This window comes from Corylus avellana, chromosome ca8, assembly GCF_901000735.1.
Source record: "Corylus avellana chromosome ca8, CavTom2PMs-1.0".
Taxonomy (NCBI): Eukaryota; Viridiplantae; Streptophyta; class Magnoliopsida; order Fagales; family Betulaceae; genus Corylus; species Corylus avellana.
This window is the reverse complement of record NC_081548.1, coordinates 18,726,257-18,746,020: the sequence shown is the minus strand read 5'-3', so window position 1 is coordinate 18,746,020 and position 19,764 is coordinate 18,726,257. Positions and strand designations below refer to the sequence as shown.

The 19,764-nt window shown below is 36.1% G+C and overlaps 2 protein-coding genes across 3 annotated transcripts; one reads left to right on the top strand and one right to left on the bottom strand.

Moving 5' to 3' along the window:
• Positions 1–5,222: 5,222 nt before the first annotated feature.
• On the top strand, positions 5,223–7,834 carry LOC132190456 (VAN3-binding protein). The gene is made up of 8 exons (XM_059605444.1): positions 5,223–5,488; positions 5,595–5,669; positions 5,799–5,867; positions 6,157–6,517; positions 6,723–6,890; positions 7,013–7,062; positions 7,364–7,412; positions 7,568–7,834. Exons 1-8 carry the CDS (start codon positions 5,309–5,311, stop codon positions 7,786–7,788), a joined length of 1,173 nt encoding a protein of 390 aa, XP_059461427.1. The 5' UTR covers positions 5,223–5,308; the 3' UTR covers positions 7,789–7,834.
• Positions 7,835–12,416: 4,582 nt separating this feature from the next.
• LOC132190336 (mannosyltransferase APTG1) lies at positions 12,417–17,085 on the bottom strand. Of its 2 annotated transcripts, XM_059605292.1 has the most exons (9): positions 16,729–17,085; positions 16,484–16,601; positions 15,333–15,437; positions 14,926–15,212; positions 13,753–14,034; positions 13,446–13,647; positions 13,077–13,228; positions 12,809–12,971; positions 12,417–12,705 (listed from the first exon to the last, which is right to left on the bottom strand). In XM_059605292.1, exons 1-9 carry the CDS (start codon positions 16,956–16,958, stop codon positions 12,622–12,624), a joined length of 1,623 nt encoding a protein of 540 aa, XP_059461275.1. In that variant the 5' UTR covers positions 16,959–17,085; the 3' UTR covers positions 12,417–12,621. The 2 variants fall into 2 exon arrangements, with proteins under 2 accessions (XP_059461275.1, XP_059461276.1); XM_059605293.1 differs by lacking the exon at positions 15,333–15,437.
• Positions 17,086–19,764: the final 2,679 nt, after the last annotated feature.

The following is a 19,764-nucleotide window of genomic DNA, read 5'->3' as shown; positions in this document are numbered from 1 at the left end:
TTAATGGATAAAGTTTGTTCTCACTAATGCCTTCCAGCAGCAGTGTATGGGTCTGCATATCCTTCGCAAAAAAATGAGAGTGTGTGAGTATAAAATAGCAATTATTGTCAAGATAAAACCTTTGGATGGATAAAAGATTAGTAGTAGCTTTTGGACAATGAAGGACTTTTCTAAGATGAAAATTTGAAATAGGTGAGTGTAAGGTAACATAACCAATGTTTTCAATGGTATGACCTCCTCCATTACCCACAGCTACTGCATCTGTACCCTGGAAAGGCTGTTGGAGTTGCAAGTTTTGAGCTCATTTGTAATATGTGCATTGGCACCACTGTCGGTATACCATTGTTGTTCTTCAATTTCTACATTTGCTTGGGCAACCATGGCTGCCAATTGAGTGAAAGGGTGCCTACCCTGATATCCATAGTCCATTCTGTGGAAACAGTCAAGAGCTTGATGACTGCTCTTTCCACATATTTGGCAAGGAGCACGAAAGGCATTGGTTGGAGCTGACTGATTTGGACGATTCATTTGCTGTTGTGCTTGAAATCCAGTAGATAGTGCAGGTTGTGATCCCAGAAGCCCTGTAGTTGCAGGTTTTGAATTTCCTGTCTTTGGAGAAAATTTGGTGTAATGCTGGCTTTTGGAGATTTGTGATTTTTGCCTTTGCGAGCAAAGTTAGGAGTAAAATTCCTATTGCTTTGTCTCTAAGTGAAAAGTGCAAAACTGTTTGCATCAGGTATGGCTGCTTGCTGCTGGTTGAGTAACATCTCATGGCTTAAGAGTTCATCTTGAAAATCTTCAAAGGTTAGTGCCTTTTCTCTAATAGCAAAAGAGAATAATGTAACAAAGGTGTTGAATGAGGAATTGAGTCCACTGATGATGAATGAAATGAGATCTTCATCATCAAGTGGCTTACCTGCCATAGCCAACTAATTAGCAAAAGTCTTAGCAAATTGAAGGTATTTTGTGCAGGTTTTGGATCCCTGCTGCAAGCTTTGAATTTGGTGCATCAAGTGAGAGATATGGGAACGAGATTGTGAAGCAAATTGACTGGCCAAGGTTGTCCAGAATTGCTTTGAAGAGTGCAATCCATAAATTGTGGAAAGCACTTTCTCAGAGAGAGTGATGTTGATCCAACTTAGCAAAAATTGGTCCTTTTTATTCCAGATTGTGTATTCTGGATTTGGAACCTCCTTACCACTCTTATCTTTCAAGATCTTCTGAGGGCATGGCTCAAATCCATCAGCAAGGCCTATAAGATCATGACATTTTAGAACAGGTAAAACCTGAGAAAGCCACACTGAGTAATTGGGGCCTTCAAGTTTGACTCCATTGAACTGTAGAGTTGGAAGAGTAAAGGTAGGGTTGGAGCTAGAACTTGAGGAAGCCATAGAGATGGAAGCATGTGAGAATTGAATTGAATTTGCAGAGAAGAAAAGAGGCGTTAGCCTATTGAGGCTCTGATACCATGAAATGGAAAGTGGGAAAACTATTTTTGGTTACTTGATGCCAAAACAGAGCAATTGTATTTCTATTTGTAGTTTGTTTACAGAGATCAAATAAAGGAAAAACACTAATTACATGGATCAACAAAGGAAAAAAAAAGATCATACCCCTAACATGTACAACTAACATAAAAGTCTGTATGGAAAGAATATTACTCCTAGTTTATACAAGTAAAGGGATTTAAATAAATCCCAATAAGGCAAACGTAGCACAAGACTAGGAATTGCTGGCTGAAGCTGTTCATTGTATTTGGATAGTAAAGTATCACTGCTCACTTTGGCAAGACAATCAGTAGCATCTCTATCTTCTTCATTTACGAGATCCTTAATATCTTCACTTTGCTGGATTATTCAAGGAATCATCTAAGGAATATTCTTGAACTGCAGAGACTTCACTAACACCACCTACTACCTCTCATGAAGACCTCTCTCCTCCTTATTACTCATATTCATGGTTATCATTGTTATTTTGCTATTGCTACTTTACACGAACCTTACTCCTGCCATGAGACTCGTACTGACCTTCTTTGATAGAAAGCTATGTTTGAAGAAATTAATGTTCTTATCAAAACTCACACTTGGGACTTAGTGAATTTACCTTCAGAAAAAAAATGTTGTGGGGTGCAATTGGTCTATAAGATTACTACCAAATATGATGAGTAATGTGAGCAATACAAGCCACATCTTGTAGCTAAGGAGTTAAATCAAGTGTGTAGAATTACTTATAAGGACTTTTGCATTGGTGGCTTAGCTTACCTCTATTTGATCGCTCCTTACAATTGTCTTTGTACGTCGTTGGAATCTATTTCAGATGGATGTGAAAGATGCATTTCTCAATTGTGATTTTAATGAAGAAGTTTATATGTAGCTTCCTCCTTGGTACACTCCTCCACATAAAGTTTGTCGGCTCTGCCATGCGTTGTTTGGGATGAAATAGGCACCGCGTACTTGGTTTGCCAAATTCAGCTCCATTGTTTCACAATTTGCATTTCTCTTTTCACATCTTTAGACTTACATATACATTTGGGTGTTAATTAGACAAGTGATCCCACTGACCACCATTCCACCATGGGGTATTGTTTTTTATTGGGTGACTCCCTCATCTATTGATCTAGCAAGAAATAGTCTATTATTGCCTACTATAGCACTGAAGGTAAGTATTGTGCCCTTGTTGACACGACCTTTGAGCTACTCTGGCTACGTTGGCTCTTATAGAATATACGTGTTCCTCAAACATATAACTCTCCTATACTCTACAACAATTAGAGTACGGTTTAGATTGCACATGATGATGTATTTCATGAACGCGCCAAACACATTGAGATTGGCTACCATTTTGTGCGCTACCATCTCTTGTAGGGAACTCTCCGCCTTTATCCTATTAATTGCATCTGCTTGTCAGATGGTTGATGTCTTCACCAAAGCGCATTCACCGGGATGTTTCTATGGTCTTGTTTCGAATCCCGTTAACATCTACATTAGCACCTTGAGTTTGAGGGGAATGTTATAATATATTCAAAATGTATTATTATATTTGCGTGACTACTGATTGTATTTCTATTTTAAACATTATATGTTAGTTTATTTTGATTTTAGTATGTCAATATATAATACAAACTTGAATTATGATTTATAGGCTCTAATTTTAATTGGGCTGGCGCCGTGACCACCCGCTCTAGTAAATCACGGAGTCGCACGGTATAGATTTTTCTGAATTACTCATGTAACGTCGTCTTCCTTGAAGTTGCATGTTGTTGTAGACTTCAAAGTCTCCCAGGTACAATTAAGTCTGAGCTAAAGTAAAAGGGCGTAATGATTTTTTTTTTCCTTTTTTTTTTTTGTTTCACCATTGACTCGGAAAATAGAATAATTTTTCGAACTAGTGACTTCTGCTTCATGAGACGTAGTCCCCAGCCAATTGAGCTACCCCTTAGAAACTTAACTAACTCAATTTATTCAACTGTAAATAGTTCATTCTTATACACAGTTACGGTATAGAGAAGAAATATAGTATTCAAGTTTATATTCTTTAGTTATTCTAACACCTCGTCTTGAAATCTCAGCTAACATTCCTAGCTCTCTAGTCTCTAGCCTCTTTTTTGGTGGTCCTAGCTGCTGATCATCACCCACGATTAAAGTATAGCAAGCAAATATTGTATTTTTCATATATGTCATGAGCGTAATGAGTACAACTTTAAACAAATTTGCAGAGATCCACATAATTTCCAACAAAATAACATCAAGGAGACCCCATGGCCATTTCTCAGAAGTAACTAATTTTCACAACCCTTTTTTTTATACAGAAAAGCTAATCTTGGTGTAGATTATTCAACAAGTTAATCACAATTATGAGTTTATTATAATTGAAAGAATACTTAATCTCAATGATGCATGTCTCCTTCCTTTTCTATCAATGTTCACATCAATCATACATGTCTCCTTCCTTTTTATCAATGTTGGCCCAAGTGCATGCTCGGTGATGATCGATGCCACTCTTCATTTTCTAGCCCTCTTGTAACTTGTTAGGGGTGCTAATAATGTGGTGGCCCTCGACAGCTCCAGCAAAACTAATCCCACCATTTTTGTCATCTCAAAAACCCTTCATGCTTAGCCTGAGTCTATGGTTTTCATTTAAAGATGCAAAAGGGATAGGGCCTCCTTGGTCTTATTTTATAAGATTTTGTCCCACGAGGTTCGATACTCTTTCTAGTGGCTTCCATGTGTTCTCTCCCGGCCTGAATCTTTAGGGTACTCTAGAGAATAGAATTCTATTTCCAACTGTAATATCACCTGTCCAACACCTTTTCTGATAAAGTTTTGGGTATACAAGGGAACACAGGAGCAAGTTGTATCATCCCCTAGCTACCCACTATTCTTTATGGCCTCAACTCTAGACATCTTGATACTAAGCTGGACTAGGACTAGGATTAAGATTGTTCTGACAACGTATGATAGTAAGCAGAAATTTAAAATTGAAAGCTATAGAGGGAACCCGGAGGAGAGAAAATAACTATTAGAGAGGAGAAAGACCCTAGCTGCCCCCCGCCCCCCCCCCAAAAAAAAATAAAACTCTGAAATTTTTATTTGATACTTTAAGCTAAATTACTAGTTATTCCAAAAGGTTAAGCTTATAGGAAGAGGTAAATTTAATAATTTAACAATTACTTTAAAACTTTAAAACTGAATTGAAAAATAATACAGACCATATTTATAGGCTAAGTTCAGTATTTTTCAAGCAAAATATTTAGATTAAAAAAAATAAAGACCCTGAAACTTGGAGACAAAGCAAAAAGATATTATTCTAAAAATAATCCTCAAATCTTATGCTTGATTATTGTCATTCTGGTGCTGATTTTCTTGAGGAAGGCTAGGCTTACAAATAAATTTTACGGAAAATTTTTTACAAACTGATGTAGCATAACATAATTGGATATAAGATAAGTTCAAATTTGTTTGTAAGCATAGCAATCTTCGATCTTCTTTGTCAAGATATTCTAGTGCCATTAATTCAATATCCGACAATTCAGCTGATGATTCTCCTACATCACATCTATACCTACTTTATGGTGATCCAACCAACTATAATGATTTGGCGAGTAAAGTTCCCTTGTCTAGTCGTGCCCCATCTAGATTAATTAATTAATCATATACAACTCCTTACTACCACTATTTATATGGGTATGGAGAACCCACATTAAAGCATTGACAAGATGGTGATTCACCATTTCTAGTGTATGTGTATATATATTTGAATTAGATAGTAGCACTTGTTATTGACTATATTCCAATTTCTAAGAAATTTCATGGCTTCAAATTTGAATCAAACGCCTTCGAATGCACATCCCGAGAGTATGGATTTTCTGTCGCATGCATGGTGCGACTTTGCCGTACAAGCCTTGCAGCCAGAGCTAGAAGGAGGACCACTCGTTATTCTTGATAACTCAATCAAGCAATTCGAGAGCAACGCCATATCTCCTTTCATGGTGAGTGAAATATTCATCATAAAGGGAAATAAATAGATTAATTTTCTCTTTTATTAGATCTAAAGGAAATCATGAATTATATACCATATATATTTTGAACTTGCAGAAGATGGACAAGAACGTTAGGATGGATGATACAGATTTTAAGCCTCTACCACCATGGAAATCCGATGATGTGAAGGTATCGGATTTGATTACGATCACAATTATATGGAAATATATTCTACGTCATCACTTACGTACGTATGCATAAATAATTGAGTTTTTTTCTTTTTCTTTTTCTTTTTTCTTTTTTCACCTCTCTTTGCAGTCTTTGATATGGATGCAGCAAGCAATGCACCCTGAATTAAACTACAATAGCTATTTCCAGAAGAAATGGGTAAGCAATTCAATAATACTTGAGTTTTATTTTCTTTTAATTATAAACATTTTTCGTTTTATATATTAAAGTATTGATTAAATTTATTATTTTTTATCAGCTTAAACTTTTAAAAAAATTGATAATTTAACATGCTCTCAAACTTCTGAGTTTGAACCACTTTTGAGCGTGAGAGTGTTAAAGTACAATTAATTAAATGATTAACTTTGCTAATTCTTATCGGCTTAAGTCAAGTGTTAAAAGCATATTTGTCTACAAGACTACGAATAAACTAAAAAATTTTATGCAGTTGCCATGGAAGAATATACTTCCATTCAAGAATGTGTCAATGAAGAAATGGTTGAAAGAAATAAAACAAAGGCGCAAAGAAGAGGGGAGGCTACGAAGAGCTGAAGTGCATGCAGCAATATCAGTGGCTGGCGTGGCAGCAGCACTCGCCGCCATCGCCGCCGAAAACTCCGGAAAGGACGAGTCAAGCACTGCCAAGGAAGCCGCAGTGGCCTCTGCGGCTGCTCTGGTTGCAGCAGAGTGTGCAAAGGTCGCCGAAGCCATGGGGGCGAAAAGGGAGCAGCTCGGCAGTTTGATAGGTTCAGCCATGAGTGGTACAAATGCAAGTGACATCTTAACACTCACAGCTGCAGCTGCAACATGTAAATTAAAACTATCCTTTTAATTCTCTTGTATTTGTTAGCTAAATTAATGGGTTAGAAGGATAGAAAACTTCACTTACACTTGATCCCCCCGAAATATAAACGATTTTGTAATCATAACCTCGAATTTTATAAATTTACAACGTCAATATCTCATGTTTCGGCCCCTTTTTTGTTAAAATGTCCAAAATGCCTCATTTTGCAGCATTAAAAGGAGCTGCCACACTGAAAGCAAGATCAGGATGCAAGAAGAGATTAAATGGGAGTGCACCTGTACTCCCTATTGAGGACACCAATGATTTAGACTTCAATTTTGAGAAGTATAAAAAGATCCTTGCAAAGGGTGCCGATCTCACTGTAGAAACACCAGAAGGTATATAACGTACATCTAAAGTCATTATTGAATCATGCGTATTTGTTTTTCAACCCTCAAGAAGTTCTTTCTCATATGTTTTATTCCAAATTTATTTGTGTATTTGAATAATGTGTAAACAGGGAAGTACTCGGTGAAAACTGTGTCAGTCGCCCTCAACAGCGAAGCCAAGGTATCACTCGATCGTATGCTAATATTGTGTCAACATGTAAATTAGCTGTAAATTTTGTGGGGCATAAATATAAAGCTTAGAAGAATTAACCATAAACTCAATTGGCCCATGACAGTTAGCTAGCTCTAATGATTGACTGACTCATTTGATTAATATCACGAGATCAGTTGTTCGACTCCTTACTCAACCAATATACAGTTCTTGTGGGCAGGATATGTTATTGAGAAATTAGAGGAAGTCTAGCTAGAGAGCAGGCTCTATTTCATTCAACTCTTTAATTCTTGTTTCAACTAATTTACAGGTTATTCTTCAAATAACAAAGCACAATCTGTGGAAAAGTAAGAAAGAAAGTATGTCTCTTTCTTTTACTTTCCCTCTCTATTCATTTCATCTTTTTGATAATTTGATCATTTTCAATGGAAATGGTATAAATCCTATGCTTTATATAGATTACAAAAAATAAAGAATCATATTGATTAATGAATATGGAAATTGGTTATTTAAGGTATTGTGTTGGACCTGCATGCTGAGCTGTATAAAGATTCAGAAGCTGATCAAGACGCCAACACGTGTTATCTCATCGTGCTAACAACAAGTAGGGGCGCGTTCAAGCTAGATATGGCGGAAGATTATGAGCGTTACAAGACATGGGCCACGACAATCAATCATATGCTGATGCTGTCGACGTCGTTCACAAAATATGAGCTTCAATTTTACAAAAGTTAATGTTAACTCTACCTTTGACGTGTTGTACGTGTACTTGTGTACTTGGGTAATTATGATAACACAATCGTACCTTGTTCTGCTCATGAATATTCAGTTGAAAATTAAAGTTGATATATCATCAAAAAAAACTTTTAGAGGATGGAGATTCAAACTAGTAATCTCCACTTCATAAAGCGATCTCCAACCGATTGAGCTACCATTTGGGAACTATATATATCAATAATTATTTAGGTTGCTTTACGATCCCTATGTTTACACAGTAGTATAGGTTAAAATTTGAGTACCGGGATTATTGTGAACAAATACCAGCATGAGTACTAGGATTTAAACGGTTGAAGAATATTTTTGCAAGGCTAGACCGAATGATGGGGCTCCTTCAAAGTCATCAAAAAGATGTCGGGCCTCGAGACTCATAAACCAGAAAGCCTCCGATGCTTACTCCATTAAATGGCTTTGAGAATAAAACTAAATAGAGAGAGCTCTGAGAGAAATAGCGTAACACATATTTTCTAATAATGGTGACCCTTTTAATGTGAAGTTTCCTATAGGTGATCCCGGGTGGTGTTGCTTGATTGTTTGCCATGTGGCGAGCCCGTTTTTGTGCACCAGATTGTTTGCCATTCTCTTGTAACAAACTATGTTCAATGACAGGAGATATTATAAAAAAAGAAGCTTTCAAGAGCTGAAGCACCTGTCCTCACTCTTCTTACAAAGTCAAAAGGTTTTGTTGTATACAACAACAATAAAGCCAACGTAGTCGCGGAATCACTAAGTGAGAAGTCCCAAGGTGAGGCATCGACAGTCATGCCTTCCCATTCACAACTCAACTAGAGATGGAAAAGCTAGCCTAAGCTTGGACGTGGCTACATGATAATGATAAGATTCTAGCATGATTACATGAGTAGATTATGATATCATCTGATAAGGAAATTATACAACTTAAATATATATAAAGAGATCCTATATATGAATCCTAAACAACGTATACATATTATTCAACCAAGGACAAACTCTATTACATTATAAGCATGTAATGTTTGGCTGCTCACACAATTTCACATTTAGTACCAACTGTGTTAACTGTATTTAAAAAAAGCAAGCAAAAGATAGATAATGAAAACATATATAGAGGCTTAAAGCATGTTTAATTATTGATAAACTTACTTAGATATGCCATGAAACACTAGCTAGCTAGAGATTGGTGAGGCATCTAAGGATATGAAGTTGCAATTCTAGTTTTATTATATGCTCCATTGTCTTCAAGAACAAAGTTGCAGCATCCACCTGCTCGCACCCAGGAATGATACCTCGCAAAGTATCAAGATGACTTCTCTGTCGTAATTGTGCTGAATTTCTAGCAACCTTGAACTTCTTTCTACGTCTCCAACGCATTGTCTTCTGCTTTTGGAAGTTTCTGTTGCCACTGAAGAAGCAAGCTCTTCCCATGAATACAGAGAATTTTCAGGAGACCATGGTGACCTTAGAGATTTTATAGATGAGTGTCTCTTACTGGGGACAATACTTTAACCTTCGGGGGTTGGGGGAAGGAAAAGTAACAATATACGACAATTTTACAAGCAGAAAAGATGGCAGAGAATTGTGAGATGGCATCTCATGAAGCTCCTTGTTCGAGGAGGTCTCGGCATCTCAAACACCTGTTGGGATAGATGGGCCCACAAGGACCCTCTCACAATTACTTGTCTAAATTCTAAGAAATATGGTCAGATAATTGCACTGGATTTCAATCTCCTTTTCGAAGGCTTTCTATTCTCGCCACCTATCTCTATCTTTCTTGCAGCTCCTCAGATTATATGAAATAGTAATACTAGAAATTATATTTTTATCCTATAATTATCTCACAATGCTGATGTAAAAGATAAAAGAATTTAGAATGTAACTACAAAGAAGGAAAAGACTTGAGTTTCTACTCTTTACATAAAACATGGGTGTCAGTCCGTACAAGTCATGGGAGGAAAGGGCTGCTGTTGAGAGGTGTTGATGAGCATAAAACATGGATGATGGGCAGCTGTCATGCCTGAAAAGAGGAGCTATTGTGGATTGGGATTAATCCTTTATCCGCGATTCAACCGACCCTTGATCAATTTCTTTTAGTTTTTTTTTTGATATAGATATTTATATGTTGTGAATGAAAGTAGATTTTTAAAAGTTAATATGATTGACTGAAAATATATGAGATTAATATTTTCTAATTTTCCGTATGAGCCAAACCCTGTAAAATGTTTTCGGCTTCTGAAACATGATTTTAATTGAAAATTTTTTAACATAAAACATTTTACGCCGAAATAAATGAGCTTTAAATTGAACTTACCATTCAAGAAGGCAACACTTGTCTCTAACGGAAATCACCATAAAGTTGGCAAAGCAAATTTTCTAAAGAGAAATGCTACGATTCTTCCTTATGTTCTCTTGATCTTACATGAATATTGCTTTATAAAAATAAAATAAAAAATTACCTCAGCGGTTCTTCATTTATTTTAGAAACCAATACTTACATAGGATTAGAAGAACACCAAGAAGAACCGTAACATTTTACTTTCCTAAATATGGTCTATTCGTTGAATCCCAATATCCAATTGAAGAAGTTTGAAAGAACAATGATAACCTCTTAGAGTTCAGTAAAGATTCCTGACCTGAGCTTACATTTTACCAATAGATCAATGGCTAGTTGTTGGATATGCATGCATGAACTGATTTATGTAACATCTTCTGTAACACCATCACTTTTTTATTGTCAAGGGTCCTACTATGTTCAACTCTGTTAGGTATGCAGGAGGAAAATTCTAAGAGAACAGAATGCAAAGTTTTTGAAGCATGAATACGAATGTAAATTTTCAGGACAGGACAACCTAGTGTTAGGTTGGTGGGCTTCTCTTCAATTCCTGTCTCCCCATCTTGTTTCCCCTTCTGTAATGTCATGTCATTTTCATTTTCCAAAGGAAGACAGGATTAACCCTATTTCAGATAAAGAAACTAGTGAGGCTTCTTTGTTCACAAGTGACCTGTTTGTATTATGTGTGTTAGGGAGGCTGAATCTTGACATGTTCAGCCTTTTTCATTCATGAATCTTGTGTTTCAAAATACAATATATTTTCCTCGCACGTCTTTTCCCCCTCTGTATGTGTCTTTTCTGAACTGCCAACCACAAGTGGCTTGAGTTTGGTTTAAGACCTGGCAATTTCAGCTGGATAGATAAGCTTTTGGACTTAGTCATGGGCGAAGTGTGGCTAAACCCAGTGCCCATAATAGGTGTCGCAAGTGCTTGATTTCATTCAATGATAACTGTGGCAGTGCCATTGTATGTCTATAGCGAGCCTTACATGGAGGCATGACTCAAATAGGTCTAGGATTTTTTTTTTTTTTTTTTTTACATGAGAAAGAACTACAAACAACAACATAAAAAAAAAAAAAAAGAAAACTAAATGTAAGCAACTCAACCGCAACACTTAAATTAAACAGACAATTAGCATTTCACTGCACTGGATGAAAACTAGATAGGTAAAAGTTGAGTGAGAATACAACCAGAGAAGGATGCAACTCAATATGATGGATAAAACCATTGAGAGCAAGAGAATCCCATGTAACTTAGCCATTGACTAGTTTCCAATGAAACTAGAGAAACTAAGAAGAGAAAACACAACGAAAGCATAATCTCTTTCTGGGGTGTGGTTAGTTTGAAGCCCAACCGGATCAACATAGGGAGAAGCTCAACTCTAGAACTGAAAAAATGGCGGCAATGAACGTGTGCGGGGAGCGCGTGGAGGCCACGCATAGGCAAGTGAGGAACATGAGCCGGCATGGAGGGTGGCATTGGGAAGCGTAGAGGTAGAGGGAGTGCTTAGTTAATGGTTTTTTTTCAGAGTCTTTGATTATTTGTCATACTACACTGTTTTCCTCTTTCTTTCTTTTTTTTTTTTTTTTTCAATTTTATATAAATATATATTTTTTATATTTCATATTTAATATTTTTTAAGTAATTTTTTTTCTATTGTAAGTGACACGTGTGACACTCTATTTGGTGCCGATATGGCTCATTAACGAATTACGTCAACTTTTCTAACGACATGAACTAATTTGGTTTCGTTTTTGCTCAAAAAGTGAGCAATCAATCAATTTTTAAAACTCAATGAACTATTTGTCAAAACCCCAAACTACATGGACCAAAATTGCATTTATCCTTTCTTTCTTTCTTTCTTTCTTTTTTTTAACAAACGAAGAAGAACTGTTATGAGCTCCATGCTCAAAGCAAGACCTTTACTTTCAAAAAGAGGAAAAGTGACACTAAGTTACAATTAATAATGAAGTGTCTTTTATATTAACATTTAGCATTATGCATTTTTCTATTTCTTTTATCATTCAATTACTAGTGCTTCTTTCTTTACTTAGTTTTTTCTTTTGTTCTATTATCGTATTTATCATATACTTTGTATACAACAGAACATAGTATATAAAGAGAATTAAAAAGTTATTTTATTATTACATTTTAGATCAGCCTCTTAAAAATTAAATTCCCAGCTCCACCACTTGCTACCCTAAGAATGGAGGGACAAAGAAAGGGACGCGACCATCAAGCTAAGAAAGACTTGTAAAAGGGGGTACACACACACAAATATAACATCTAAATAATTCAGATTAGAAAATTAATAATTGTCCATAAGTATTCCTGCTAACTGTAGCACTACTATCATCAAGGTTGTTTGTAACATGATATATGAAAAGATATCTTCGTAAGGAAAAGACAAAAAAAGAAAAGAAAAGAAAAAATCAGAGTGCAAAGAACTAGACTAAAAAGACAAATGTCATAGAAGACAAATGTCAGTGGCCTGTCCAAACATATACCACAACTGATGCTTGAAGATCACGGTCCACTTTGAAGTGAGAATGGAAAAACCTTCTTATCTGCCATTATAATCTAGATTTAGCCCCCCAAAAAAAGGACTAGTGCTAAAAAGCAACAGGAGATATAATAAGAACATAAGATTAATAGAGACTTAGAATTTACCTCTCTGAAAGAATGTGAGATTAGAAAACCCCTCAATAATCTCTCTTCTGAATCAAATAACACAACATGACTAGGTATTGACCAATTTCTTGCAAATTCTGATGCAAAACTGACGGGGTCCATCATAAAACGGTCAGATTCATCTGGAATTCCGTTTTCCTCACTGTTGAACAAAACATCAAAGAATAAGAATCATAAAACACGTTCGATTAGAGATAGCCTGGACACAAGAAAAATTATTTCAGCCAAGTTGCCAAGAAGTCCAGACCTCGGTGAGCAGTCGAGAAAACGCATTGGTAGGTTGCGATGCAAACTCGAGTAGTAAGGTGTGGCATGGCATGGCATTAGAAAAAGGATGCTTTGAACTTTCTCATTGCGAGCTTCTTTGGATAAAAATATCATCACATCCTCAGTTCCTCTCTGTATAGGACGCTTGCACGTAAGTATCATCATAACAACTGTAATTCCAATCGAACATTTGCAGATGATTTTTCTGCCCTCCTATACTACTTTAACTATATTTATACAAAATAAAAGACACAAAAAGATTAAGTGTCTTGCCTATCACCTCTCCAAGGAACATTATAAGAACAAAGAAGTGATTTACTTGGGTTCATTGAAGAGGAAAACAGTGTACCTGATGAACCAAACTCATATAGAGGGCCATTGGTATATTGGTGGCAAGCAAGAACAAGATGGAAAGTCGCATTTTAAAAGAACCTTTGACATGGGAGCGCAAAGATCCTTTCTTTTTAGTATCTGGGGCACCAGGTGCCTTCATCTTAGCTAATGCATATCCAGAGAATATCAAAGCTATCGGGAGCACAGGCAGGACAAACCTGTAACTCATAATTTAACTAATCATTTAAGAAGAAGAGTCAAGGTTCCAAAAATGTATTTTAAGTTTTATATATGTGCAAAATAAATAATCTCAGACACACTACCTGAACTCTTTGTGACCTAGTACACTGTAAAGTCCTAAAACCCACGCAATAAGGCCAGACAGCTTCCATTGTTTGGACCATATGATTCCAGCTATGGAAAATGGTAAGAATGAGAAGAGCATGACAGGAAATCCCTGAGTGAAGTACCAGTGCCACTTGTGAGTGCCATAATAATCTCCCCCAGAGGAAAGAAAATTGAACTTGAAAAAATTAAGAGGTACTAAGACCCACGAGCCATACACCAAACGATCCAATAAACATGTTAGTCCAAGCACCAGGACCCTGATACCATAAGTCAAACTATAAGGGAAACAATGATACAATCGTCCACAAATAGCAAAAACAAAAGAAAGAAAGAAAGAGAGAGAGAGAGAGAGAGAGAGAGAGAGAGAAGGGAACTAATATGGATTTTTTCCATGTTTGTTGTGAAGGGGCTTACAATACTAACCTATCCTGCATATTTTATGCTAAAATGTTTTCACAAAATCATTGTGGACTTCAGATAGAAATGAGATATCTGCCTTTAGTGTCTTTTACTAAGCATTTGTCCTCTGCCTCCTCAACATAAGGTTTTAAGTTAGATCCACCAACGTTTAGTATGCACAGTTACAGGCTGCAATCTCCCAAAACAGGCTCCATGGCATCTCTTACAAGGAATTTCACACCAACATTACTATCAGCTTCATCATGTGCATAAAAAAATCCATTTACTAGTACTAAAGAATTCAGACTTCTTTGAAAGAACATTTATCTTTGAGTGCACGTACAATTAGCACAATGGGAGTGAAGAGGCATTTCATTCTCTTCTGCCTTATAAAATGTGAATTTCCCAATCCTGGCTAGTGGCCTTTTTAATCTTTCTTTTTTTAATTTTTTTTTTTGGTGATCAAATGTTGGCATCAATCAACCATAAGAATCTCATCACAGCTGCATTAAATATTGGAAAACACTTCAAATATCAACTTATTGTTTGACAATTTTTACTAACTGTTAGATCATTGTAAATCAAGAAAGGAAAAAATAAAATGATTAGTAGAGATTGTTAAAGATATTTTCTAAAAGCATGGACAGAGAAAAGAATAAACTAGCCAAATGAATTCATGCAAATTAAGGCACAAAAGAAATGATCATAAAATTGCGATAACAAACAAAGAAAACTGCATTAATACCTACCCAATGGGGGCCACCTCTAGAAAAATGAATTTCAGTCTATCATGAGTCACAAACAGTTCAAGTAGGCCGACATACACCCATATAATAGCGCTAGTTGGTCGAATAGCACAAGCCAATGCTGCTGCTGCCAAACTCCACTTCCTTGAAACCAAGGGAACTTTGGTGGAAGAAACTCTCATACAAGGCCAGTGGTATAGGCTAACAAGTGTAAGAACAGTCTCCAAATTGTTTGACAACGTACGAGGGAAACAAAATATCATAAACCAATTTGCCAATTGTGAAAAGAGCTGCAATAAGGTTAAGTATGCATTCCATCATAAATTTCTTAATCTGTATAATAGTACTCGTATATAATAAAAATGGAATGAGAGCTCTCATCCTGTAACGAATGCAAATAAGAAGGATACTGCCCATTTCGCAACACAGTCACCAAAGAGGACATCTGACAGTTTGAACAAATACAAATCGCCAACTGCAGAAAATATGGACTGTAACAGCCGTGGAGCCCTTGTCTATCAAGCATGGAATATAGGAAATAAGTATCTTTAAAAGACAACAAACACAAACTTCAAGATTTAATGCATTTATGGAGGTAATCCAAGCAAAAATAAATAAATACATAATGTTTCTAAATAAATGAATGTGGAATTATTTTTGGGCCACATGCTTTCACTACTAATTTTATTAATATTCAAAGGAAATTAAATAATAATAATAATAATAATAATACTCAAACTTCCATAATAGAAACAAAAAAATGTAAAATTCAATCCTATATCTCTAAGACCAAAAAGGAGACCTATACATTTCCAAAAATTAGCATAGATTGCAATTATTTACATGGCACTAATATATGTATTGGATGAAATGATAGGTATTCATATCCCTCATGCTTCATAGGAGAATAAGCCAATTAAGTTGCTGAAAGAAGGTTATGATTGGAATCACTCACTTTTTATAGATAATTTCATTAGAAGATTGCTTTAAAATGCATCACTTGGATTCCAAAATAGAACTCGTTCTATTAATTTTCAAATTCGTTCTTAAATACATGTGGAATCAAACTTTGTCCAAGTGAAAAGTAGCAGTATTGAAGAAATGACTTTCCAACTGAAATAAACCGGTAGAATATGCTTTTCTGAAACCCCCTCCATGTTAGGAAATCATTATTTCATTCTTTTCATACATTGAACACAAATCCTTTAAGCTTTTATTGATTATTCTGACACATGCTTGGCGCTAGGCCCAGTACTATTATGCACGTTAGACCGCTCCCAAAGGCAGGTGACATTAATCAATGTTTGATTTCATCAGTAAGTAAATTTCTACACTTTCAAATAGCATCAAGCCTATCAAAAACACCTTCTCCTGTTAATGCAGTTTTGGGAGGTGGCATAAGAATGAAATAGCAGGGAAGAACAAAAGTCCCAGAACCAAATCAATTTCCTCACAGTTCCTGTCCATGCCAGTCACACTTAAATCTAATTTCACCCATCATGTGAAATGCACAAAACGGAAATCGCTATATATATATATATATAAAACCATACATGATTACCATTAACCATGGTGTATCAAGACCCAAAAGGGCAAGAACTTTATAGAGAACAGCAAACAGCATCGGATGCAAATAGCTACGGATCCCCTTCTCCCACTCCCACGTCAAATGCCCATACCTTCCATTTTCATGAACCAAAACAAACACAAACCCATTATTACTATGCTGTTTTGAAACCATATTCCACTGCTTCCCAAAGCAAGATAAACAAACAAACAAAAAGAAATGACCCAAATTGAAGATACCCGAAAGCAATGCGGTGAGCGACTTCGAGAGCCTGCCAGTGTTCATCTGGATTGAAATAGGTCTGCACCAACAAAGCATTGGCCACCCTGAAGGCCAAGCAGATTGCAAACACCGTCTTGGATGAGGAAAAGAGATCGGGTTTGTGGTACTCTGATGTTGGAAGTTTTGGGTTTTGACTTGTGCGTGGATTGGGTGGTGGAACGGTGGGATTTTTCTGTCTCTGTCTCATTGCTTTTTGCAAATTTGAGATTCAGCAGAAGATATCAAACTTGAAGAAAGTTGAAACCAACTTCAAGCTGCCTCTGATAGATGATAGATCAGATGCTTTCATAATACTTTTCAAAAATAAAAACATTTATTCGTTCTCACGTTGGGCATAACTTTTTCCAACTTGTTATATAAAAATAAGGGTAAATTTATTAGTTTTCGCTATTTAAATAAAAGTTAAATTAAAAAAAAAAAAAAAAAATCATTTTTTTAAATTTGAAGAGTCGCTTTTAAAATGAATTAAATATCAAACTCATTAAATAACTTTCACTTTTTGGCACTTGGTATTTGTAGAACCTTGTTAATCAAAGTTAAATTTGAAATAGAGTAAAGAGATTGTTAAACGGTTCTTTTTGTGAGTTTTTTTTTTTAAAAAAAAAAAAAGCCAAATTTAAAGAGCACAATGGGAATGCTCTTATAAATCAACATGCCAAAACAGAAAAATTTTTCAAATTTTTACTCGCTAGGTCAATTGAAAAGGCAAATTAACCCTTAACGTTACATTTTCGCTCAAATGTTTAATGCCCATGAGTCCCAACTAAACGCACTATTTTGCCACGTCAGCATATTAATTTTTTATTAATTTAATTTAAAAATATATATAAAAAATAAAATAAAAAATTAGGAAGGGGTGGCCGGAAAACCACCCCTAACCCCTATGGGGTGGCTTGTGGCCACCCCCGAAGGGGTTACGGGTGGTCAGAAAGCCACCCCCAACCCCTATGGGATGGCCGGAAAGCCACCCCATAACCCCTATGGGGTGGCTTTCCGACCACCCCTTAAATTTGTTTTTTCTACATTTAATTTTTAAATTGAATTAATAAAAAATTATTATGCTGACGTGGTATAACTATAGTGACTCAAATAATTAACTAAGCTTAAGTAGCTTAGTTAGATGGTTAAATTGGGTTTTGGGTCACTAAGGACAACTAAAGGGGCATTTTGAGAATTTTGAACTTTCTGACCAGACGTACGCCTGGGGACCAGCGGACGTATGCTGCTTTTAGGAAAACTTCTGGATAATACATGAACGTACGCTACAGCCTTTGGACTGCTATGTAGATAGTACCGGATGTACGCCCCAATAATACTAGACTTCCGCTACTTTTTAGAATAGTTGGTAGCGCCCTCTGCTTTTTCTCACCTATAAATACCCCCCTTATCTTCGCCCAAGCTCCCTAAAACCCTTTTTTTTTAGTGTGTTCTTGTGAGGTTGTGTGTCTTGTGAAGAAGGAGAGGTGATTTCTTGAAGGCTTGGCTTTAAGGAGGTAACCTTCTAAGCCACTCTTGTTGTTAAGTCGTTATTACTCTTTTTGCTTTCTAGATTAGCTTAGTTGTTGGTTTGAAACTTTACCTAGATTATGCCTTTGATCTTGTTTAAAGTTGGGTTTAGCATTTCATTATAATCGAACATGTTTTCTATTGCATGGAGACCTTATTTGGAGATAGGAGGCCTTAGAAATCCGTTTAGATGGATTTAGAACCAGTTTGGAAGGATAGGTGGACATTTAGAACAAATAAAGTTATACCTGAAATTTTCTGGGCGGACATACGGCCTCGAGCCCAGACGTACGGTCAGAAGCATTTCAGGGGAAACGCCATTTTGACCAAACCGTCCAATAGCTCATGTTTTCATGTTTTAGGATTGTTTTAAGTTAGACTTAGGACTAATGGAAGTTTTTCCACAGATTTGGAGAACCCAGATCGTTTGGAAGAATATTCGGAGATTTTGTTCGACTCAAGTGAGTTTTAACTCACATAATGCTTGCCATTTATTTTTCCACATGAGCATGGCTATTTTGTGTACCAAAACATGAATATTTACAACTCTCACGATATATATACTTGTTGCACATAAACTCTACATTTTTGTGAAAAACGTGGTACTTAATATGTTAATGAAAATAAGGCTTGTAAAAGCATGCATGTAAAATACCGATAAGATAAATTGCATCGTATGACATGGTACACCGGTACGTGCGATATAATGGTCATGGACTTACTATAATTGTTAGTTTTATGGTCAAATGTGTGTGTTATATGGGCCTTAGATCCAATGGTTGTTTCGTGACCAGCGCAGCCTTAACAGGCAGTCACTATAGAATGTACATCATTAGAGCGTGAGCCATCCGAGGTCGAACTTGGTCAGACTGCTAGTGTTATGGACGGTAGCGTATAATATCCGGGATACCGGTGTTGTATTATAGGTCCCTAGGGACAACGACAACCCTGCTGAAAATGGATAATATCTCGAGTAGACCATACTGTTGAACTATCACTGTTACTCTAAATCATATACATATATCATATATCTATATCACGTCTATGAAAAACTGTCATGATTAAATTGTTGTTTACCTTATAAAAATAGAGTTCATTATTAAACTGACATGGGTACTATTTGCGTTAACATTCACTAAGTCTTTAGACTTACTCCATTTATTTTATGTTTTTTCCCTTCCATTACGAATAATTGCGCGGTTTAGCTAGCTTTGACGAGGATGCATTCGGACCAGACATGGGTGATTACGCAAGACCTGATCCGAGCTATTTTTGAGGATATGGACTCAATTTGGTTAAAGTCCATGTGGAATGACGAAGGAACCACCTAGGCAAAGATGATCTAGATTATTATCTCTTTAGCATTACTTAAACTTAGGATTTGATCTGTTGATCTTTTGTAAGACAATTATGTTATAAAATGTAATCTTTTATTTTGATGATGGTTTGATAACCGATACATTTAGCGACTACTTTTATATTATGAG

Coding starts and splice junctions, on each gene's coding strand:
- LOC132190456 (XM_059605444.1), top strand. CDS start 5,309: ATGGCTTCAAATTTGAATCAAACGCCTTCGAATGCACATCCCGAGAGT. Junction 6,518..6,722: donor CACAGCTGCAGCTGCAACAT/GTAAATTAAAAC, acceptor CTCATTTTGCAG/CATTAAAAGGAGCTGCCACA. Junction 7,413..7,567: donor GTGGAAAAGTAAGAAAGAAA/GTATGTCTCTTT, acceptor TGGTTATTTAAG/GTATTGTGTTGGACCTGCAT.
- LOC132190336 (XM_059605292.1), bottom strand. CDS start 16,958: ATGAGACAGAGACAGAAAAATCCCACCGTTCCACCACCCAATCCACGC. Junction 14,035..14,925: donor CTAGAGGTGGCCCCCATTGG/GTAGGTATTAAT, acceptor TTATGGTATCAG/GGTCCTGGTGCTTGGACTAA. Junction 12,706..12,808: donor TCTCACATTCTTTCAGAGAG/GTAAATTCTAAG, acceptor TTATAATGGCAG/ATAAGAAGGTTTTTCCATTC.